At 46.6% G+C, this 24,847-nt stretch overlaps 1 protein-coding gene across 5 annotated transcripts in view; it reads right to left on the reverse strand.

The window, feature by feature from the left end:
• GPD1L (glycerol-3-phosphate dehydrogenase 1 like) overlaps positions 1 to 24,847 on the reverse strand; it is a 107,419-nt gene that overhangs the window by 57,333 nt on the left and 25,239 nt on the right. For 3 of the 5 annotated variants that reach the window (XM_060162473.1, XM_060162477.1, XM_060162475.1), the window contains exons 3-7: positions 23,800 to 23,940; positions 22,204 to 22,342; positions 15,544 to 15,656; positions 4,536 to 4,769; positions 4,188 to 4,294 (exon numbers count right to left, since the gene is read on the reverse strand). In XM_060162473.1, the coding sequence (XP_060018456.1) occupies positions 4,188 to 4,294; positions 4,536 to 4,769; positions 15,544 to 15,656; positions 22,204 to 22,342; positions 23,800 to 23,940 (734 nt within the window). Of the gene's footprint in view, positions 1 to 2,067; positions 2,221 to 4,187; positions 4,295 to 4,535; positions 4,770 to 15,543; positions 15,657 to 22,203; positions 22,343 to 23,799; positions 23,941 to 24,847 lie in introns of all 5 variants that reach the window. The other 2 variants (XM_060162476.1, XM_060162474.1) reach the window with 2 other exon arrangements.

Here is a 24,847-nt window from a genome sequence, read left to right on the forward strand (position 1 = left end):
CTGAAGGAGGTAATTAAGTGAAAAGGGTTCATTAAGGTGGACCGTGGGACTTTCCCAGCAGTCCAGAGATTAAGACTCTGCCTTCCAATGCAGGAGTCTCGGGTTCGATCCCTGGTCAGGGAACTAAGATACCACACGCCGGGTGGTGTGGCCAAAAAAAAAAGGATGGGCCCTAAACCAATACGGCTGCAGTCCTCATAAGAAAAGGAGACTAGGACTCAGACGTACACAGAGGGGGGACCACGAGAAGATGCGGGAAGAAGAGGCTTCAGAGAGGTCAACCCTGCTGACACCTTCGATTTCTGTCCTCTATAACTGTGAGAAACAAATTTCTGTTGTGTGAGCCACTCTGTCTGTGGCATTTTGCTGTGGCAGCTCAAGCAGACTAATACAAACACCTGATACTCACACATGGTCATAAAGACACAGGCACAAGGACGTTAAGTAAAGCAAATTTCACAACAGCAGAAAAACCCCAACAATGTCTATTAATGTCTTAATGTCTATCAAGAGAAGGTTGGTTAATAAATAAACTGAGGTTCTCCCACACCATGGAATGTTCTGCAGCCATTAAATGAGACCTCTAGGTGCAGATGCGGAATGATTTTCAAAATATATCCTAGGGGGGCTTCCCTGGTGGCGCAGTGGTTGAGAGTCCGCCTGCCGATGCAGGGGACCCGGGTTTGTGCCCTGGTGCGGGAAGATCCCACATGCCGTGGAGCGGCTGGGCCCGTAAGCCATGGCTGCTGAGCCTGTGCGTCTGGAGCCTGTGCTCCACAACGGGAGAGGCCACAACAGTGACAGGCCCGCGTACCGCAAAAACAAACAAACAAACAAACAAACAAACAAAAAAAGACTCAAGAGGAGAGGAGGCCTGATTTAGCCCACATTGTTTACTGTCAGCTTCATGCTTTGGTCATGAGGAGTAAGGAAATGAGGCTGAGCCTGCCCGTTCTGCTTTATGAGTGACAGCTCCACAGGGCGCCAGCTCTCCCCACGCTGCCTCCTCCCCCTCCTCCCTCCCCCCTCCCCTTCTCCCCTCTTCCCCCCCTTCTCTCCTCCCCCTCCTCCCTCCCCTTCTCCCCTCTTTCCCCCCTTCTCTCCTCCCCCTTTTTTAATATATATATTTATATATATAAATTTTATATATATATATATATATATATATATATATATATATATCCTAGGGGACTTCCCTGGTGGTCCAGTGGTTAAGACTCCACACAATGTAGGGGGCACAGGTTCGATCCCAGGTTGGGGAACTAAAATCCCACATGCTGCATGGCACGGCCAAAAAAAAAAAAAAAAAAAAGAAAAAAAAAATCTGAAGTGATGAAAAGGGACAAAGCAGACTGTGGAGTTCGTTACCCATCACACAAACAAAAGGGCCATGTGGAAAGTTCAATGAACCCTGAGAAATCCACCTCCATCTGGCGTAGGGATCAGGACCCACTTTAACCTGTGTGCCTTTTTCTTTTCTTTTCTTTTCTTTTTTTTTTTTCTGTATGCGGGCCTCTCACTGTTGTGGCCTCTCCCACTGCGGAGCACAGGCTCCGGACGCGTAGGCTCAGCGGCCATGGCTCACGGGCCCAGCCGCTCCGCAGCATGTGGGATCTTCCCGGACCGGTGCACGCACCCGTGTCCCCTGCATTGGCAGGCGGACTCCCAACTGCTGCGCCACCAGGGAAGCCCCTGTGTGCCTTTTTGTATGACTTTAATTTGTTTTTCTTTTGTATAACTTTAATTGTTTTTTTTTAAGTCCATAGCACATTAGCAGCAATAGTGTCTAAACCAGGGGTTGGCAAACCATGGCCTGAGAAGCAAGTCTGGCCTGTGACTTGTTTTTGTGCCGCCTGTAGGCTAAGAATCATTTTTACCTTTTTAAAGAACTATGAACAGAAACAAAGACTGTAGGGCAGAGTCCTGTATGTGGTCTACAAAGATGAAATCTTTGTTATGTGATTCTTTGCAGAGAAAGTTTGCCGACTGCTGCTCTAAACAGTAAGTTCAAAGCAGGGAAAGTGATTTGTATCTGGAGGATATGAAAGAGGTTCTCTGAGGACAGACCTGGCTTGCCTTGTGGGCGATGATGGCTGAGATGCTCATAAGGGGGTGTCCAGGCAGGCCAAACCGCAGGACAGATGCACACAGGAGTCTGAGAAGGAGGCGGTTGGGGCCAAGGGAGGTCCGCTTCCACTAAAGCAGGGGTCACAGGACACGCTGTTAGAAACAAAGTTGGTACTCAACTGAGATGCCAACCTAAGGCCTGTGGACCTCCTTCTCTAAGAGCAGGAGGCCTCTGAGTTAGAGGTGACCACAGCAGTCATCTGGTCTACCCCTTTGACTTTGTGGATAAACGGCACAGAGCAGCTAAAAACATGACCTGCCCAAGACCACACAGCTAATGAGACACAAGGCCACTGTCCTGCTCGGCGCTCTTTCTATAGCAGGCAAGGGAGAAGGAAATGGAGGAAGACCAGCATGGTGATGGCTGGAATGGAAAAGAAAGAAATCCAGGTAAGCGGTGGTGCAAAGGGAGAATAGCAGGACTTCGCTCTACTTGTGCCACTGGGGGCAGGCGCAGTGGGGGATGGGACTCGACACTAGGCCTGGGAGAAGGGCAGGTGCCCCTCAATCCAGCAGCGACCTCACTAAGCACAGGGATGGCTGGGTCTATTTCTAATCAGAAGAAAATGGGACATGACTGTGGAGAGGCAGGTTTCTCCTGCTTGGTCACACTTGCTTTAAAACAGGCAGGTACTGATCCCAGAACACCTGTTCCAGACTGTATCCTCCAGTAGTTAGACAACACACACAGACTCACACCGGCCAGTGTGTCAACTCATAGAATCCTATCAAAGGACAGGACCCTATCCTATCTGTATACTACTGTGGGATCCTAGGACTCTACCTTGGTTGCACACAGATGCCACTTTAAAACTGTGATTGGGAGAGACTCACCACCATCAAACACCCAGGTATTTTTTTTAAGACTTAAAACAAAAATTCCTGATAAAGACTTAACGGTCATTAAAGTAGCCCCAATCACACACAAACCCATCAGTGTCTGCTGTTAAATAGGTAAGGAAAACCATGCATGTCATGGGTATTTTCCTTTTAATCATGATTAAAAGGTAGTTCTCCTCCTCCGACGCTTGTTTATGACTCCCCCCTCTTCCCGGCTGGCACTGAAAGCCGTTTCAAAAAAATCAAATGCAAATTAAGGAAGGAAGACAAATGCTCTGTTGCCCCTCATTTCTAACTTCCAATAGGGAACTGGACGGCTGAACAAGGGGGAGAGCTGGATGCAGGCGGCAGGGTTAAGATGCAGGTGCTTGGGACCAGCAGCATCTAGACTGACCTGTAGAGGGTAAGGGAGCTGATGGCAGACCCGTGACCCACCTCCTGGTGCAGAGAAGTGCACGCTGGGGACCAGCTCCCCACTCTCCCAGGCACCCACCTCTCCAGACTATTACGGGAGCGTTAAGGACGCCCAGGATGTGCCACACAAGCATTTACTGGGTGGTGTGGTAGCATCGTGATTACGAAGACAGGCTTAGCAAATCGACAAGAGGAAGGGCTGGGGCAGCTTCAGATGCTGGGCAGCTTCTGCGGGACCACCGGGCTTCCTCCCTCCATCCCGCAGCACGGCAAGCTGATCCAAGCCGCCTCTAACACATGACCCACCTGGACAGGCAGCAGAGGATGCGTGGGGAGACTACAAGGCTGCTCATCACAGCTTAAACAGGGTATCTCTAGTGCTGGAGTCCTGGGGGGAACTTGTCCTTCCTTCTTTTCTGAATTGTTTGACATTTCATTAACAAGGCTGTATCTTTTTATTAAAAGGACAAAGTAATCTTTTTTTAAAATTTAAAATGTATGTCATGTAGCTCTTACCAAACACCCCGCAGGACAAGCCAGAATCTCAAACTTCCTATTTTGTACTATGCCCTACAGCGCTGAGCCTTCCTCCCTCGTTTCGTGTTTTGTGTAAATGCTCATTTTCAGGGTAGGCAGATGTTTCCTGCCATAGACCCTCACATCACACAAAGGACGGAACTAACCCAGTAACTTTCTGCACACACTCATCAAGTGCCTGTGCTCATGTGCTGACCAGGCTGGGGGTCATGAGCAAGGCGGGGGGATGATGGCCGCTCCCCTGGCCTCATGGACAATGGGACACTTACTTGTCGAGCAGCCCCTTCTGTTTGAGTATGCGGTACACCTCGGCCGAAGTCTGAGGTCCTTGCAGCTTCTGCCCATTCAGCATCTCCTTCTCCAATTCTTCGATGGTCTTAAAAACAAAGGATGAAAACAATCTCCTGTAAAATCTAGAGCATCACTTATTTTAAGAGCAGAGTAGGGGAGGAGAGCTGCAAGCCAAGAAAAGATAACGACATACAAGGCAGAGGGTGTAGGACTGAAGCACTTTTAAGCAAAGGCAGATGGGGGTTAGCAGGACAAGCCCAGCACACACAGACTCCACCCACAGGTCAGCGGCTCTCCCCAGACTGGGATCCCACACCGGGGGCTACCTTTCCGGTCCTGGCAAAGGCCTCAGCCACCCTGCGGTTCCGGCCCCCATAGCAGGTGGTGATCAGATCAGCCACGCCGCAGCTCTCCAGGAAGGTGGCTGTGGACACCTGGCCCTTGCAGAAGATCCTGGCAAAGGCGATCATTTCCATGAGTCCCAGGCGGATGACAGCAGCTTTGGTGTTGTCGCCACAGCGGAGGCCGTCGCAGAACCCGGCTCCCACGGCCACGATGTTCTACAAAGGAGACAAGAAGCCCGGGGATGCCGTCACACGCCCGCTGGGGGAGAGAATGCAGGGAAGGAGGGACACTGGCTCCCCTGGGTCCCACACGACCCAGGGTTCTTTTTTTTTTTTTTTTAACCTTTATTTATTTATTTGGCTGTGCCGGGTCTTAGCTGCAGCATGCGGGATCTTCGTTGCTGCGTGCGGGATCTTTTAGTTGCAGCATGGGGGATCTAGTTCCCCGACCAGGGATTGAACCCAGGCCCCCTGCATTGGGAGCTCAGAGTCTTAACCACTGGACCACTAGGGAAGTCCCACGACCCAGGGGTCTGCTTTTGTACCCGTGAGAGAGAGTAGAAAGAAGGGACAAGGCTCCCATATTCCCATTCACAGGGCAAAGAGCCTACACCTGTGCTCAGAGGGCGGCATCAGCCAGAATGGGAACGGTGGATGGTAGTCTCTGGTCAAATACTGTTTGAACAAACGGTTTTTTTTTCTTTTTCTTTTTTATTTGCAATAGGTGCTTTTATTTTATTTTTTTCCCTCCCTCTTTTTTTCTTTTATAGTTGAATAAATCAAAGGCTTTATTCAACTATAACATTCACAGAAAAGTAGTCAAATCATAAGTGCACAGCTTGATGAATTTTCACAAACCAGACACACCTGTGTAACCAGCTCCCTGATCAAGGAGTAGAACGTAACCAGTGCCACAGAAAGCCCTCTCTGACTTTCTCCTGGTCACCCCTGCACCAAAGGTAACCTCTCTCCTGACTTCTAATGGCACAGGTTTACTTTCCTTGTCCTTAAACTTTATATGAATAGAATCATACAGGGTGTAATCCTTCGTGTCTATCTTCTCTGTTTCAATTTGACATCACGTTTGTGAGCTTCAGCCGTATTTTTACACATAACGCATTTATTTTCATTGCTACGTTATATTCCATTGTGCAAATATACTGCAATTTATCTGTTCTGTTGATTGGCATAGGGGTAGTTTCCAGTTTGGAGCCATTACAAATGGCTCTGCTATGACACCTGGTACATGACCTCTGGTGGCCGTGAGCAGGCACTTCTGTTGGGAGCGTACCTGGGTCAGAATTGCTGCGTGATGATGAATGCATACGTGCAAATCAAGTTTTTGCCTTTTGTTTCATTTAATAATCCCTGGGATTTCCCTGGTGGCACAGTGGTTAAGAATCCACCTGCCAATGCAGGGGACACGGGTTTGATCTCTGGTCTGGGAAGATCCCACATGCTGCGGAGCAACTAAACCCGTGCGCCACAACTGTCGAGCCTGTGCTCTAGAGCCCATGACCCGCAACAAGAGAAGCCACCGCAATGAGAACCCCGCGCACTGCAACAAAGACCCAACTCAGCCAAAAATAAGTAAGTAAATAAATAAATAAATTTAATAATCCCTAAATGAGCATTTCTGAAGCGCTGGGTTGTTGCGTGGCTCTTTGCTGCACACCAGGCAGATCAGACACAGACTTGCCTCTTCAGAGGCTGATAACCTAGTTCTGGGGCCAGCAAATCAGGGCCAAGTGTTATAAGTAACGTTGTACTGGAAACCAGGAACTCCCGTTCAGTTACATACTGTCTGTGGTTGCCTGTGTGCTGTCAACAGATCTGAGTAGTTGTGCAGAGACCTTTAAGGTCTGCAAAGCCCACATTTTCTAACGAGCTCTTCTGGAAAAAGTTCGTCACCCCCAACTTAGCAGGAAAATAAAACCTGTGCACAAATCACAATGATGCTCAGCAGAAAGCGATATTCCGTAAGAGGTACTGAAGGTTGGGTCTCATTTCAACCCATGTGTACTGAGCATGCTCTGTGGGAAGCCCCCTGGACCCTGGAGGGGCTGAGGGTGTTCTCAGGGGACAGGGGGCTGCAAAGATAGAATTAGACACAGGGTGTCCTCAAGGAGTTGACAATATCACTGGGAAAAGACACAGAAAAGCACATCAGGAGACAGAAGGACGAGATTGTGCAGAGAAGCTTCATTTCAAAGCAGGGAAGCCTGCATGGAGGAAGTGGCATCTGAACTGGGTCTCAAATCCTATGTAAAACCAGACAATCACATATGCCAAGTAGTGCCTGAGTGGAGGTGACAGGGGGTGGTGGTGGGGGGAGGGGTGGACTTGTTTGGGACGCCAGTCAACCCTCAGGTTGCCAGCTCTTTCCATGTTACCAGCTCCCTCTCCAAGAGCATTCAATGCAGGAAAAAATGCAAGTATTCTGCCTCTGTCTAACCACACAAGCATTTTGCCGTAATACCTGATGCCTATATATGGATTTGTGCCTTAAGACCTTAAACTATGAAGCCAGTGAGTAACAGTGAGAAATAAGCTAAAATAAGTGCATTTCTTCCTCACTCCGCTTAATTTTTAAAAATTAATTAAAGACAGAACATTTTATAAACATTCAGGACTATAAATCTGAGGGATAAGATAGAAAATGGAATGACCTGGGGAGGAAAAATGTCTTCTCTGGTTGATATGCAGTTTTTTATAAGACAGATCAAACACAGCACTGATGTGGCCAGGCTCTCCCTGACAGGACGCGGCCACTTCAGATGAAAAAGTTCCCGTGAGCCCTCTAGAGGCTTCGGTGGGCTTCCGACAGAGCAGGACCCTCTCCTGGCTCCCCGGGTGGCAGCAGATGAAGACAGCTGAACGAGGGAGCTGAAGGCAGGGGCCCTAAAGGAATCTTCCCTTCCTCAGCAATCACATCAGGCCTTACTCTGGTTCTGGCTATTCCTCTGCAAAGGCCAGGATCCACGCAGACCCCGGCTCCTACAGCTGCAGGCGGAGCTGAGGAATCCAGCCTCCTGACCCGGGAGCATGTTTTCATAAGGTACCACCTCTGCCTGTACCTGTGAGCTTCTCCAGTCCTTCCCACCACACAGGCAATGCAGACTGTAGGTCTCAGCAGCTACCTGACGGCAACCACCAGCCCCAAGCACCTGCTGCGTGTGCACAGGGATGGGGGGAGGGCGATTCCTGGCTGGGCGCGCTTGGCATCTGGCAGCATCACGTGCAGAGGAGAGGGGACAGGCAGAGTGAAGGAGCTGGAGAGATGCTGACAGGCGGACTGGGATCCATTCTGCGGCTCTGCCCCAGAGCTGCTGAGTTGGGATGGAACAGCCGGACCTTTTAGATGGGACACTGTGCAGAGACCAGGAGCAAGAGAACACCCAAGGCTGGGCCCAAACAGGCCCAGTCACCCCTCCTGGCATAGCAGCCAAACCGAGGAAGCGCATAGGGAGATACGAGGGGCACACGCATGACATCCAGTGGGCTTCTGGTTCTCAGTCTGCCTTGTCGCTGTGTGACCTTGGGATAATCACTCCATCTGTCTGAGCCTTCTTGGCCTTGGTTGTTAAATTCAGGGCTTGGACGAGATCTCTCAAGGCTCTTCTGCTGGTGACATCCCTCCAGGGAATCTGGATCAGCTGTGGCCTGAACTGCAGTCCCAGGGGACTGCAGACAGTGGGACAGCCCTGGGGCAACAGAGAGACACCTAAGGATGTGCAGAGAGACTGACCACAGAGACCACGAAGCCAACTGTTGGTGAGCCCACCAAATGGTTTTATCGAAGTTACCATGGCAACATGCCAAGGCCTAGCTTCCAAATGGTTAGATTGTGGAAATGGCTCTCTGATGCCTCCTGGGCTGTGTCCCTGTGCCCCCCCCCTCACAACGTGACCCACTCTGGAGGTCACTTGACAAACCAACCCCAGCCAACGTCTACAGACTGGATGGAACATAACACGGACGTCCTTTCAACAAGGGGCTCCTGCGGATTATTTACGAAGCGCCTACAGTGAGCCCACCAGGCCACTGCACACACGGTCTCATCCAAATTCTCATGGCAACCCCGGCAAGCATGTGCCTGTCCCCCTGGCTGGCTCAACGAGGGTCAACGGCTTGCCAAGAACGCCCGGCTGGTAAGTGATGCACATGGGACACGACCCCGGTGCCTGGCTCCACGGGCCCACTGTTCCCTGTCCCCTGCTGCTTCCATGGTATGGCAAATGTGGCCTGGCCACTCCCACCCCTCTCCGGGTCCAAGAGACCTTCCTGAGACCTCTGCAACCAGATATCAAAGAGGACTGCCTCTTGGGCCTGCATGGAGGCTCAGGAGGCAAAAGCAGGAGGCCTAGGAGGAGAAAAGATTTATGGGAAAGAATAATAAAAATAACAACAGAAGTTAACCTTATTGATACGGGGAGGGGGAAGGGTAAGCTGGACGAAGTAAGAGAGTGGCATGGACATATATACACTACCAAATATAAAACAGATAGCAAGTGGGAAGCAGCTGCATAGCACAGGGAGATCAGCTCGGTGCTTTGTGACCACCTAGAGGGGTGGGATAGGAAGGGTGGGAGGGAGACGCAAGAGGGAGGGGATATGGGAACATATGTATATGTACAGCTGATTCACTTTGTTATACAGCAGAAACCAACACACCGTTGTAAAGCTATTATACTCCAATAAAGATGTTTCTTTATTGAACTGTTTCTAAGTGCTTCATATATTATTAACTGATTTAATCTTCACAACGTTCCTACAAGGCAGGTCCTGTTACTACACACAGTGAGGGGCAAGGAAACTCAGGCACCTGGGTAAGTAGCACACCCAAGGTTGTACAGTCAGGATCAGGAGAGCTGGGTTTCGAGCCCTGGCAGCCCAGCTTCCTAGTTCTCTCCAGGGAGCAGATCACGCAAGGCTGCTCCAGGCCGGTGAGTGGAAGGCACAGAGGGGCCAGCTCAGCAAGACAAGAACTTTCTAACAAGAAGAGTTGACCCCACCCAACGGAAAAGACCGAAGCAAAGGGAGTGCGCTCTCAGTCACTGGAAACATCCAAGCAGGAGCTGTAATGCACGAGCCCTGAGCTCCAACGCGTGCTTCTAATCTTCTATGTCACTGCGCTCAGAGAAAAGGCAGAGGAGGGTGCCCGTGGCCCAGGGGCACACAGGTTGGGACCACCTCCCAGTTTCCCCTGGATGTCTGGCCTCCCCACCACGGGGAGGAGGGGCCACTGCAGAGTCAACCCCTCCCTTCTAAGGGGACCCTGGGCCCTGTTTAATCACCATATGATGCATCCTGAAATCCTCACTCTCTCACCTACCACTTATCACTGTCAAAAGAAAAATAAACACACTGAGCTGGTCAGATCATGTCTGAATAGCACCCGAACAGATGTCCTCTGAGGTCGCTCAGCTGTGAAATTTATCACTATCCGCTGGGCATTTAAATCTGCTTTAAACTATTCATGTGAATAGTGAAAATTTATTCACTATTTTAAACAGAGCTAAAAATACCATGATTTTCAGAAGACAGGCGTCCTTAAGCCCCTGCCCATTTCCCGGGTGATAGCAATACTCAGAGGCAATCATCCTCCGCGAAGTGCGGTCTCTGCAATCCTGAATCGGGGCGGGTTGGATAGGGCTCAGTTTCTTTCGCTCCCACCCACCCACAAAAAGACTACAAAACTGGAGGAGCAGCCCATGTGACCCGCAGTTTATGCCAACACTCTCACCACCTAGGGAGAATGGCCCTGCTGAAAACCAAGTCAGTATTTTCTGTAAGTCCAACAACCCGCCTGACTCTTCTTGAGGCCACCTCGGAGTGCATCTGACCTCGCCTCGCAGAAACCTGAAAAGTGTAGGCTAACTACGTCGAGGTACCACGTATGGTTTGCAGGTTGGGTACTGTGTAAGGCCACCTTGGCTGAGATGTCTAGGAGGCCCAAAGTCAAGCCCACGCTCAGCCCACCAGGCTGCACACCCTGATGAGAAGCTGCCTTAGCGAGAGCAGTGTTGTCCAGCAGAAGTTTCTGCGATGACGTAAATGTTTGCTATCTGCTCGTCCAACAGAGTAGCCACTAGCTGCTGAGACTCACTTAAGACTAATGGGGCTACTGAGTCTCTGAAATGGGGCTACTGTGACTCAGAAACTGAATTTTGAATTTTTAAAAAAAGTTTTAATTAATTTGCATGTAAATGCACACAGCCACATGTGGCCCTGGCTGAGACGGGGCACCAGGCTGTGGCCCACAGTACATTCATCACAGCCAAAGCCCTGGAGGAAACCTACACGCCCAGCAATTAGGGTGGTGAGCCTCACCACAGACAACCCTACAAAGAATGCCGAGCCTCTGTGGCACAGGTAATGGGTGTATCTCCCAATCTACTCTCCTTTTCTTCCTGAGTCCTAGAGTTCCTGATTTTCATGCAAGTATATGGCTACCCAGAGAGAGGGGGAAATGTCCCAACCTCCCCTGCAGCAGGTATAGTCACACAATTAAGTACTGCCCATTAAGATGAAGCCAAACTGTTACACTGTTACTCCCAGAACCTGCCTTAAAAGACAGCTGCCACATGCCCTTTATCCTTTTTTTCACCCTGCTGCCTGGAAGGCAGATGTGATGGTTGGAGCTCTGGTCACCATCTTGGAATACAAGTACAAGAGCCATACCTCGTGAGCTGGAAGGAGCCTGGGTCCCTGAGAATTTGGTGGAATGGAGTTGTCATATGGATTCAGGATTTTTACACAAGAAAGAGATAAACTTCTACCTTGCTTAGCCACTAATTTTTTTTAAAATTGTTTGTGAAACTAAATCTGGTTTTAGTGCACAGGTTTTATTATTTATTTATTTATATAAATTTATTTATTTTTTATTTTTGGCTGTGTTGGGTCTTTGTTGCTGCACATAGGCTTTCTCTAGTTACGGTGAGTGGGGGCTACTCCTTGTTGCGGTGTGCGGACTAATTGCGGTGGCTTCTCTTGTGGAGCGTGGGCTCTAGGCGTGGGCTTCAGTAATTGTGACGCGCAGGCTCAGTAGTGGCGCAAGGGCTTAGTTGCTCTGCGGCACGTGGGATCTTCCAGACCAGGGCTCGAACCTGTGTCCCTTGCATTGGCAGGTGGATTCCTAACCACTATACCACCAGAGAAGTCCCAGCCACTATTATTTTGGGTCTCTGTTAATGAAACTTAATCCTGATAAAGTATTTATTAAAAATAACATAGGTTGAGGACTTCCCTGGTGACGCAGTGGTTAAGAATCTGCCTGCCAATGCAGGGGACAGGGGTTCGAGCCCTGGTCCGGGAAGATCCCACATGCCGCGGAGCAACTAAGCCCGTGTGCCACTACTTAGCCCGCGCACCACAATTACTGAGCCTGCGTGCCACAACTACTGAAGCTCGCGTGCCTAGAGCCCGTGCTCCACAACAAGAGAAGCCACCGCAATAAGCCTGCACACCACAATGAAGAGTACCCTCCACACTCCACAACTAGAGAAAGCCCTCATGCAGCAACGAAGACCCAATGCAGCCAAAAATAAATTAAATAAATAAATAAAAAAAAATCATAGGTTGAGCTGTACACTTATGGTTTCTGTACTTTTCTATATGAAGTACCTCTTGAACTTTACATTAAAACAAAAATTCACTGCTAGTGAAAGAAGCCAGACACAGAAGAGTACATATTGCACAACTCCATTATAAAAATTCTATAGTGTACAAAAGCAGATCAGTGGCTGCTGGCTTGGGAGAGAGGGGTGAACTACAAAAAGACATATACGTGGGCTTCCCTGGTGGCGCTGTGGTTAAGAATCTGCCTGCCAATGCACGGGACACAGGTAAGCCCTTATCTGGGAAGATCGCACATGCCGCGGAGCAACTAAGCCCGTTGTGCCACAACTACTGAGCCTGTGCTCTAGAGCCCGCGAGCCACAACTACTGAGCCTGCGTGCCACAACTACTGAAGCCCATGTGCCTAGAGCCCATGCTCTGCAACAAGAGAAGCCACTGCAATGAGAAGCCCCCGTTCACGGCAACTAGAGAAAGCCCACGTGTAGTAACAAAGACCCGACGTAGCCAAAAATAAATAAATAAATTTACTAAAAAAAGACATACAGAATTGTTTGGGGTGATGGAAATGCTCTGTATTGTGGTGATGATTTTCAGGGTATATACACCCAACTGCATTATATATTTAACTGGGTGCAGTTTAATATACACGAATTATGCCTAAATAAAGTTGATATTTAAAAAGGAATACTCCCGTAGTGATTAAGAGATTAATTTAGCTAAGAGGTGAAGGACATTCTGAAGCAGTAAGACGCACTGGTACAACATGATTTTGCATTTTGCATTTTCTTTTATCCTTGTAAGGAGCTGTTATCTTTCTTCCTCCTTTTTTTCCCCTTTTTTTGGTAAGTCAAATGCCCTCATGTTTTTGAGCACAAAAAAAAGTGTACTTCAAAAATATTTTTAGTGTGGAGAAGATTACTAAAGGTTGTTAATGTGGAAAAAAACAAAAAAGAATGCATATACGTGTGTAACTGAATCACTTTGTCGTACAGCAGAAATTAACACAACATTGTAAATCAACTATACTTCAATAAAATAAATTTTTTTTTAAAAGTAAAACATAAACTGCTTGAACAGTAAGATCCAGTTTTTGTTTCAAAAAGGGGACCTAACAAATGTGTGCTTGCTAAAATGACTGGCAGGGGAGACAACAAACATTAATAGTGATTATCTCAGGATGTAGGGACTGTCTATCAGTCATTTTCACTTTCTTCTCTACACCTCTCTGTTGTGTGAAACTACCTTTTATAATCAGGAAGAAAACAACAAAATGATTAATTACATAATCAAAGAAACACACGCCCATTTGCCGTGGTTGGGCAGGCTCTAGCAAGGGAGGGCTTCATTTCATTCAACTTGCCTGGACACCAACCAGAAAAGTCAGGTCGTCCAGAGTAACAAAAGACACCGGACTGAATCTTAAAATCCATGATCACATTCTGACCGTGCTAATATCTGCTAAGTTTGAGTCATTTACTCTTTATTTTTTTTAAATTTAATTTAATTTTTTTATACAGCCGGTTGAGTCATTTACTCTTTGGCTCTCTTATCTCCTTATCTGTCCAATGGGATGGTTAGACTCAATTACTGCCAAAGCACCTGTTTCTCAGTTTTCAAAACTCCCAGCTCTGATGCAAGCCAGCAGCAGTGATGGTAACTGATCCTGTTTTAAAGGAAAGCCAGGGGAAGGATGCTAAATGGTCCTCAACCCCCATCTGCCTCTGCCCCCCACGAACCACTCTATCATGGGTAGCGGGAGGCTTCCTGCCAACAGATATGAAAAGCCATGCTCAGTTCAGACACAGGACCAGCATGTGGTCCCGTCAGCAGAAACTTCTCCAGAGCCCTCAATCTAGAATCTTTCTTCTCCCCCTGTTCCTTTGTTCTGGGCGGGTTCTCACAGCTTCCCCATCCACCACCGAAAATAACCCAGTCACTTCAAGAGAGCTTTGGAGCACACAGACCATGCTGAGCAATTAGGCCTTCATGGTGCCACTGCTGGCGAGCTGTCATTAGTTTAATGAAGGACTATTAAAAACACATAAAAATCTCAACCAACAAAAATAAACAACACAGCCAAAGCCAGCATCTTAAATGTATAGCAGGCCGTGTGCAATGTGAGAATCCCCCACCAGCATTCAAGAAGACGGACTGGGGCTTCCCTGGTGGCGCAGTGGTTGAGAGTCCGCCTGCCAATGCAGGGGACACGGGTTCGTGCCCCAGTCCGGGGAGATCCCACATGCCGCGGAGCGGCCGCTGAGCCTGCGCGTCTGGAGCCTGTGCTCCACAACGGGAGAGGCCACAACAGTGAGAGGCCCAAAAGATGGACTGCCTGGGAGCCCAAGTCTTTCATTGGCTTCAATTTTTAAAATTCTCATTGTATGGAGACGTGACCACACATACACACACGATATTAATTCTCCAAAGTGGTTTTCAATTCTGACCAGGAAAAAAGGTGTACACTTTGGAGAAAGCATGGGAAGGCACTCTTTGGACTGGTCTCCCCTGCATTCTTTTGATCTTTGCAATTTTCACCTGACAAAGTGAGGCGAATGCCAGATTACTTAATTTCCTACCCTAGGTGCTCAAATTCCTGAAAGGCCGCTTCTGCTACCAAAGAAATTGCTCAGAAGTGACTCAAAGGGGTTATCCATTCACATGGAAGCTCTTTACTTTCCCTTTTTTTTTTTTTTTTTGAGATGGCAGCGAAGGCAGCTCTGATTCCAAGGGGAGAAGGATGAGAAGATGCAGCCCAGCTTCCCGTGGGCTGTTCCCCAGGGACCCCGACCACGACTTTTAAAGGCAGAGGGGAACAAGCCAGGAGCCCAAGACCAAGTGTGGAAACTTCCCTTGACCCTCCCAAGCCACTAGCCAATAGAAGCTGGTTCTTTAATCTGATCTTTTCCCTTTACAGGCAAAGATAAAGCTGTTCTTAGAAAGACCTGTCAGCAGCAGATTGTTTTTTTTTCCTTTAAAAACAACAACCAACCACACCATCAAACCAGTAGAGTAGCATCATTCAGAGGGGCCAAGTTCCTCTTCCTGCTCAAGACAGTAAGTAGGAGAAATGTATAAATTAATAGAATACTTCACTCCCAGGTAAGACTCCACAATCAAAGTAGTCCCTGGCTTTCCAAATGTTAGTGCTGTCAATTTCCCAAAGAACAAACACCCACCCTTCTCCCAGATTTACAAATAAAAGCCAACCATGAGTGGGAGAGGAAATCTAACCGCCAAGGAAAGGCTGGGGCAAAGCAGGAAGTGATAAACAAGGCTGCCAATTCACTATTCTCCCCAGAAGTACGTGCACAGAACACAGAGGCCATTCTTCAGGACTGGCTGCAATGATGCTAGCAGTGGCCCTGTGTGATCACTCCTCCTGTGAGCAGAAATATCAAGGCTGCTTTACCTTCAGAGCACCACACAGTTCAACCGTGTCTGCATCATCCACCACCGTAATTCGAAAATTTGGAGTCTGCAGAAGTTCTTTGAAGAGAAGGCCGTTCTCTATTACCTTGCTGCCTATTGAAAGGTTAGAAAAAAGGAAATTAATAACAGCCTCTCATCTTAATTTTTGCATCTAACACAGTTTAAAATGACGTTTTTCTTATTACAAAAATAACATATTTTCCTGATAGGAAATTTTGAAGAGTCATAGGACTAGAAATAGAAAATTAAAATATTCCACAATCCCACCACAGGATCATTAACAATTTGGCATACATCTTTAACTTACTGAAATAGGAATATACATCGTTTTTCTCAAAATTGAGAACATATGTGATTTCATAATCTGCTTTCCCCCGTTTATGGCAGGAATAATTTTCAGTGACATCATACACTTTCTACTTTACTTTAAATGGCTGCTTTGTAGTTTACTGCATCCATGCATTATATTTTATCTAAGCATCTTTCTATTATTTGATATCTAAAACTGTTGCAACTTTTTGCTACCATACAAACTTATAAGCTCCTTCCAGGGGAGGAAAGTACATCCCTTTCTACCAGCATTTGGCTTGACCAGAGGATGTGCCTGGACTCACAGAGGGTGGGACAGATTTCCCCACCCCTTGACCTTGGGCTTAGTCATGTGACTGGCTTTGGTCAGTGGGACATTAATAGACCTGACACAGTGGAGGCCTGAAGCCTATTTGTGCAGCAGTAGGGCTGGTTCCCTTGTCCCTCTGCCTTCACTGTGAGAATACATCCTGGCTGGCCCGCTGGACTCTACAGGAAGATGAGACAAAGGAGCAGAACGACCCCAGCTTTGATCCGCCAGCCTCCAGTGGACCCACAGCTAACCCACGTGTTAGCTGTGCTTATTTTGGATGCCACTGAGAATCTGGGATTGTTTGTTACTTAGCATCACTATGGCAACAAGAGAACTGATACAACATCAACAAACATGTTCCTGACAATTGTGGAAGACGGAAATGCATTCAAAGGGTCCTCATTTTTGTTCCCGTTGTATCCCCTCCCTTGGGACCGTGCTTAGAATGACACAGAGGATCAGTACTTTTCACCTTATTTTTTTGGTTAGCGACTTTCAGTTCAAAACAAAAATAAAACTTTACACATAGAGCCTGATGTGAGATCTGCTCTGGTTGGTGGGATGCAGCGTGGCGCTCTGCTCTGGGAGGGCTCCAGAAATCAGGATGATAAAATTCACCAGCCAAGACCTAGCTCCCACGTGATGATCTCCACACAGAGCGTGGGGACTATGGCACTTTGGCCCTTCCTGCCTCGAGGTTCTCAAGCCTATTCCCAAGCTTGTTTTCACATTACAATCACCCAGGATCTTTAAAAACACCAAAGTCTGGCCAAACCCCAGACCCATTAAATTACAAGCTCTGGGGTGGAGCAGGCATCACTAATTTCTGAAGCTCCCCAGGTGACTCCAATGGGCAGACAAGTTGGCAAACCTCTGATTTAACCTCCTCTAGCCTCATGAGTAAAACACTATGGCACTCAGGACTGTCTGAGGTTAAATATGAATCAGGTGTGAAAACAGCCTAGGCTCACAACGATCACACAAAGGTCTATATAATAATAATAATAAGATAGCTGATACTTACATGCCTATGACTGATTTGCCCCATTGACAGACAGTAGGCCCAGAGAGGTTTACCAAGTTGCCCTAGGTCACACAGCTAGTAGGAGGCAGAGCCCCAATTCTAACCTAGGTGCTCTGGCTCCAGGGCCCGCACTCCCTCTCTACGCTATGTTCCTCTCAGGGGTGGGAAAAGAGAAGATAAACAAGCAACAAACATCACAATCAGAACTATAGTCTTCCAACGCAGGAAAAAAAGAGGATTGTCAACAATCAAAATTACACCCAGAAGTAATATAATGTCAAAATGATCCAGGGGAGAGTGGAAAGAGAGTGGGAAACAGGTGAAATATGGCCAGCCAGCAGTTAATCATTACTAAAGATGGGCAGTGGTGTCATGATACCGTTCTCCCTACTTCTGTTTGGTTTAAGGAAATTTGCCATCATATAATAAAATATTTAAAATACTTACACCCGATACTTAGAAACACATTTTCAGGACCTCCCTGGTGATCCAGTGGTTAAGAATCCATGCTTCCAATGCAGGGGTTACGGGTTCGATCCCTAGTCGGGGAACTAAGATCCCGCGTGCCGTGCGGCCCCAAAATAAACAACAACAAAAAAAGAAACACATTTTCTATTCTACAGGAATTGCTATGATGTCATTTAGCTGAGTTCTCCTCTGTCCAAATATTAGAAGTATGTCCGCTTGAGCAAACTGTCCTCTTCCTTTTTTAAACAGTCCTCCAGACCAGCAGCACCGTTTCTTCACCTGGGTTGGGCAAACCAGCCCCGGTCTCACATTGTGATGTTATTCCTGTCTTTTTCCTCTGTCCTCACCGCCACGGCCACTGCCTGGTGCCTCTGACACGAGGGAGGCTCACAAGCATTACAGACAGGCCCTCACTCCTCCCACTCGAGCCACTTTAATCCAGCCATCAGCAGCTATGAGTAACCTGACACATGGCAGGGAGAAGACTGTTCTCCATTTGCCACTGATACAAGGTGGCATCTGCTGGTACCTCTGTGGCTGCAAATTACACATGGTGTCCATTAGATAGGTGAGCTTGATTTACAGCAATCTTACATTTTCTCAAATTCACCTTTTATTTATTTTTTTCCATTATGGTTTATTATAGGATATGGAATATATTATATATTGAATATAGTTCCCTGTGCTATACAGTAGGACCTTGTTGCTTATCTATTTTATATATAGTAGTTTGTATCTGCTAATCCCAACCCCACCCCCTTTCCTCTTTGGTAACCACTGTTTTCTATGTCTGTGAGTCTGTTTCTGTTTTGTAAATAAGTTCATTTGTATCATATTTTAGACTCCACATATAAGTGATATCAAACGATATTTGTCTTTGTCCGACTCACTTCACTTAGTATGATAATCTCTAGGTCCATTCATGTTGCTGCAAATGGCATTATCAAATGTACCTTTTAAATTTTTAGATCTTTTATTGTTTTAAATCATGGATAAGAAAGCACTGACCGTATCATTATTACCAGTCATGAGCAGTGATGCAGCAAGCAGGGACCCATGGCATGTGGTCCAGAACTGGAAAGGCCCATCAGCCACATGGAAGGGCTCCCCAAACTCAATATGAACCAAAAGACAGGAAAATTCCACTTCTCTTCCACACCAAGTTTTGGAGATAATCAACCTATTTAATAAGACTCCTTCAAAACACTCATCTCAGTCTGTAATTCCCTATTGTTTGTGTACCTAGAAGCTCCTTCTGCATAGAAGGGGCTTATGAATCCTTGACATTTCGCATCATGACTGATACATAACAGACTTGAACAATATTTGTGGGTTGAGTGGAAGTCTCGGACTCTGTGAAGTCAGTCCCAAAGAGGAAGGGATTTCTCACCACGAGGGGGTGCCGCAGTTCCCCATGCTCGTTAGTATTTTTACCAGACACTGAAAACAATGCCATCTTCCTCCTCCTCCACAGGAGACTCAAGTGGACTAAGATTCCTGAATCTGTCATAATTAAAAATGAGTTGGCTGCTAATGCCATCAAGAAAGGAGACCTGGATAACCACAGCACAACAATCAAATCCGGAAAATTTAACCTTGACACAATTATCTGACTACAACCCATATTCAAATCTCCCCCATTACCCCAGTGTTGCCTTTATGGCAACCAGGATCCAGCCCAGGATCCTGCACTGCACTTAGTGGTCAGGTCTCTCTAGACTTCTCCTTTAGCCTTTCAATATCTTCTATGACACTGACATTTTTCAGGAGTGTGGACCAGTTGTTTTGTACCAATGTCCCTTCCTTTGGGCTTGTCTGATATTTCCTCACAATTAAATTCAGATAAAATAAGAAAAATTTTAAAATATCACTTTCCTGTTCTATCTTACTTTCAACAGTTAATTTAATTTAATTCAGGTCACTCTTACCAGCCATGGACCAACCCACAGAGAAGGCAGTAGAAGCACTGGGTAAACAGAAGCCAGAGGAAGAGATGTAACTTCTGTGCATTTGTCTGTGTTACACACCAAAAAAGTCTAATGCACCCAACTGGGAAAAACAAGGCCAAGAGGCATGTAAAAATCCTAGCTAAAATCTACAGGTTTTTTTTTTTGGCTGCTTCAGGTCTTAGTTGTGGCATGTGGGATCTTTCATTGCAGCATGGGCTCTTCGTTGTGGCTCACAGCCTTCTTTCTAGTTATGGTGTGCAGGTTTTCTCTCTCTAGTTGTGGTGAGTGGGCTCCAGGGAACGTGGGCTCTGTAGTTTGTGGCACACAGGCTCTCTCATTGAGGCATGAGCTCAGTAGTTGTGGCACATGGGCTTAGTTGCCCCCAGCATGTGGGATCTTAGTTCCCCAACCAGGGATCGAACCCGTATCCCCTGCATTGGAAGGCAGATTCTTCACCACTGGACCACCAGGGAAGTCCCTCAAATCTACAGTTTTGAATCAAGGACTGGAGAAGTCTCAACCCTATAGAATGATTGGTGTAACCAGTCAATCCTAACCAACTGATTAGCAAATTGATTACTGGCAAATAGGATTGAGCTGGAACAACTAGTTAACAATTATTTTTGAAAAATAAAAGTAATTACACAACAATTTGACAGGCTACATTAAAAGCATAGATGAATAAAAGAACTAACTATGAAAGAATAAAACCTATATACAGACTAGCATACATATGAAAATTTTTTTTCTGGAAGGATACATAGGAACTGCTAACAGTGATTCTCTTTGGGAAGAGGGAATAGGTGGGAAATTACAATCTTAATTCTAATTTATACCTCCTTGTACTATTTGAATTTTCTTACCTGTGACTACATTGCTCTTGTAAATATCAACCTGGGTAATGTTATTATAGGTCATTTTGTTTTCCTCCTTTTACTATTTGTGATATCTCTCCTCTCCAAAATTACTGTTTCTCCCCCCTCAAAAAAAATGTTTTAAGTGCCCAGATAAATGGATTGTCAACAGAATGCTACGCAACTATGAAGATGTATGCTGACAGAAGTAAATGAAACAATTATAAAAGAGTATATAACAACTACAGCCGTAAGTAGTTTGCCACAAATAGACAAAAATAATGAAATTTAAATGAAATTAAAAATGGTTTTTGTAAGTCAGAGAAAGACAAATATCATATGATACTGCTTATATGTAGAACCTAAAAAAAGTGGTATGAATGAACTTATTTACAAAACAGAAATAGTCACTGACATAGAAAACAAACTTATGGTTACCATGGGGAAAAGCAGGGGGAGGGATAAATTAGGAGTTTGGGATTGACATATGCACACTACTACATATAAAATAGATAACTAATAAGGGCCTACATATAGAGCACTGGGAACTCTACTCAATACTCTGTAATTACGTATATGGGAAAAGAATCTAAAAAAGAGTAGATATATGGGTACGTATAACTGATTCACTTTGCTGTACAGCAGAAACTAACACAACACTGTAAATCAACTATACTCCAATAAAAATTTTAAAGAAATTTTTTAAAAATGGTTTTCTTTCGATTATATCTATTTTCCACTGTAATCAGATAATGTCTGTACAACAGAGCTTCCTTTAACAAAGCTGCCAAGGAGAAATGATTCACATTGCTGGTGTGTTTGACAAGGGTGGAAGTAAGTTCTGGAGTGGTAGATAAACTTAAATACACTTTTGCAAAGCACCTGCAAACCCAACAGTATTACTCTTCTGAAGAGTCCTATAATATGGGCACTTGGGAATTCCAAAGCCCTTTTTAAAAGAAACAAAAATTTTCACAACACCAATGTGTAAGAGTAGAAAGAGCTTTCTGTTTCAAGAAACAGGAGACCCAAGTTCACGCCTGGGTTCTATATTAGCTGTGTGACCTTTGGGGCTGGTAACTTACTCTCCGGGCCTTGGTCTTATTCACCTGAAAGTGGGGATCATTCCCATTAATTTCTAGATCTCCTTGGAATCTAATGAGGATCCAGATCCTGGCATTTGTGAGTAAAGGAAAGCTGGGTTTCCCTTATAAGAAGACGTACCAGAGAACTTGCTTTCCCTGATCCCACCCCCCCCCCACCCCCATGTAAGAAGGCAGCTGTCTGCAAGCCAGAAAGAGAGCCCTCATCATAGAAAAGTGTTGGTTAAACCTTAATCTTAGACTTTCTAGCCTTCAGAACTGTAAGAAGTAAATTCCTGTTGTTTAAAAAAAGAAAAAGAAAAGCTGGGTTTCTAAGGCCCCACCATGGATGTAACCACTTGCTTCTTGGTACAAGTACCCTTGTGTTTTTGTGTTTAACCTCGACAATGCATTACTGGATCACAGCAGGTCAACATGGTCTCCTTGGCTTTACTTTCACTCCAGAGGTTACTGAAATGCTTCAGTCCCACAGAATGGCCTCCTACATAAAATTCCCACCCCACTGAATGTCCACCCCAAGAATGTTAAGGGCAGGAGGGAAGAGTCCACTATAGAAAATTCCAGAAACAGAAAGTGTGCCTGTTAAGACACCCAATGTCCCTTCCCCAGGTGGCCCTCACCGATGGTGGTCTCGCAGAACTTCCCAGCGGCCACCTCATTGGCAATGTTGGCTCCCATCAACACGCTGATGTCAATGCCCATCTTCTCTCGGATGATGTCGGAAATGAGCTTCAGCCCCTCAGGACCCTCGTCTATGCCCTGCAAGGATGTCAGCAAGTTAGGGGAAAACGAACCACCAAGGACAAGAGGCAGGAGATCATTGCTTTATAGGTCACCTAGACTCAGACTTCCAATGGCATACGCAACTTGAAAAACCTCTCTTATTTACAACAGTAAACAGACATACTGTGTATGTACCATTTAAAGAGTAAAATTAAATGAAAATGTAACCACCCAGGTTAAGAAAGAGAACATGAAGGACACCACTGAAGTCCCCTGTGTCTCTCCCCAAGTGCATCCTCCTTATTAGTGTTTCCTGGTCCCCACCAGGGTGAAGCCCTATCCTGAATGCTTTATGCCCTGTTCCCTTGCTTTTCTTGATCATTTTGCCACATAAAACTACACCTAAACAGTAAGTTATATCAGTATATTTTTGAAAACCTATAATGAAACTGTACTGCTCACCTGTGTGCTGTTTTGTGTTATATTATTACTTTGGAGATTCACCCACACGGCTGCATGAATGCTCTGGTTCATTCCCATTTACTACTGTGTAGTATTCCACCATTCATCTGTCCAGTCTATTGATGACTGACATTGAACTGTTTGCTTTCATAAACATTCACCTATGAACACTATGGAACACACTCTCTCACAGAGGGTTCTTCCCCTGGCAGCCTGGGGAAGTTTATGGACTCATTCTCAGACTTCATATGCATAAAGCAAAATACATAAGATTACCCAGGAAGACAATTATACTGAAATATAGTTATCAAATGTTAAAAAAAAAAATTTGTGACAAAGTAGTATATGTATGTTATCAATGTAATTATAAAAAGATGTCATGGCAGGTATAATAATTACCATAATTTCCAAGTAGTGATGAGCATAAATGATACTTTGAGATATCTGAAGCCACTGTAAAGTGATACGAAAATACCTGTAATTTCTATTGATCACAGGGTCAAGGTCCTGCTAGTACTACTGTCATTGAAACTCTGGCCTGTGGCCTTCACTCATAAGCGAAGGAAACGCTTGTTTCAGTTAGAGGTTAAAATGAATAAAAATGCAATTCCGCCCCCACATTTAGGACCATGAACTCTTGAATTCTATCTGTGTACCACTGTGGGTGGTTTGTGGACTTCTGGTTAAAAACTCTCTCTTTTGGGAATAAACCCAGGAGTGGGAAGTAAAGATGATTAATTTCCCAGCGAATGCAAACCAGGCAAGATTTCCAGAGCTGGTGGTTCTTTCTTTGGGGGACCCCACTCTCGCGCCCCCCACCCCTGCCCCTGTGAACCCTCTCTACATAGAAAGCAGCCCCTCCTAAATGTGAGAGGAGCAAGGCTCATGGATGGCGTGGTTTTGATTCTCTTCCAGGCATCTTTAAAAAAACAAATCCAAACCAGCCATAACTTCCCTTCAGCTCCTTATCTCCAAGAGGTGAAAGAGGAAAGGAAGTTCCCAGTAACCGGCGCACAGCGAGGGCCCGTCACCTTGATGAGGGTGATGCCCAGTGCGTCCTTGGGCACCCTCCCCGTGATCTCTTCACAGATCCGGTGGATGAACTGGTGGGGGATGACAAACACCAGCAGGTCTGCGTCCTGCACGGCCTCGCTGAGGTTCGCAACAGCAACCTGCGAGGGTGAGGGGGACACGGTTACTCCCAGTCAGAAACACATCTCTCCACGCGCTGACCAGGCATCAGATGCCTCCGCTGTGCAGACTGACAGTCAAATCAGAGCTGTGTTTGCGCTGCCTTCCCCACTCGGGACGTGCAGACGTGCATCTGAGGCCAGCAGGATCCTGCCTCTGCTGCTTACCAGCTGGGGGAGTGCCCTACCCTCTCCCCACCTCAGTCCCCTTCCCCGTAAAAGGCGGTCATAACCATCCTGTGCGGGCGGTTCTCTGTTGCTCTCCCACCCACCCCCACCCCACTCCCCCGCATCCATTTCTACCATTCTTTGCCCCACTGTCTCCCCAGGAGGCTGCACTCTGTGGGCTGTTTCCCCAGGTGCCCTTGCTCTCTGGCTTCCAGGTGGCTTCAGCCCAAGGCGGGTACTGTCGGGGGCTCCAAGGTGGGAGGAGAGACAGGGAGGGTGTTGACTTGCTCCTGGGGCCACTCCTACCCGGCTCGCAGGGTTGCTGGCCTGGCTTCCTTCTACAGCTCCACCTCCTGACCTGGTCTGAGGCAGCCCCTCTTCCACGTCTCTAAGCTCTGGTGGGGCCAGTGGAGTGACACTGGTCTGTCCCCTTGCCCTTTCAGGGGTGGCCATGGCTTCCTGCTGCTGCTAATCTCTGCACACTTCACTGAGCCCTTCTGGTTCCCTTGACTCCACCCACGCCTCTGTCAACAGTCCTACGCTAAGCTCTCCTATGTAAGCACTTTAAGAGCGCTGTTGTGAAGAATAAATGACATAGAACAGAGTCTGGCACCTGGTAGGCACTCAATAAATGTCAGCTATTATGATGATTTCTTCCCTTCAGATAAGTACAAAGACGGGTTTTAAAATTTAACATGGGCACATAAACGCACACACACAC

The sequence above is a fragment of the Lagenorhynchus albirostris genome, chromosome 10, assembly GCF_949774975.1.
Source record: "Lagenorhynchus albirostris chromosome 10, mLagAlb1.1, whole genome shotgun sequence".
Taxonomy (NCBI): Eukaryota; Metazoa; Chordata; class Mammalia; order Artiodactyla; family Delphinidae; genus Lagenorhynchus; species Lagenorhynchus albirostris.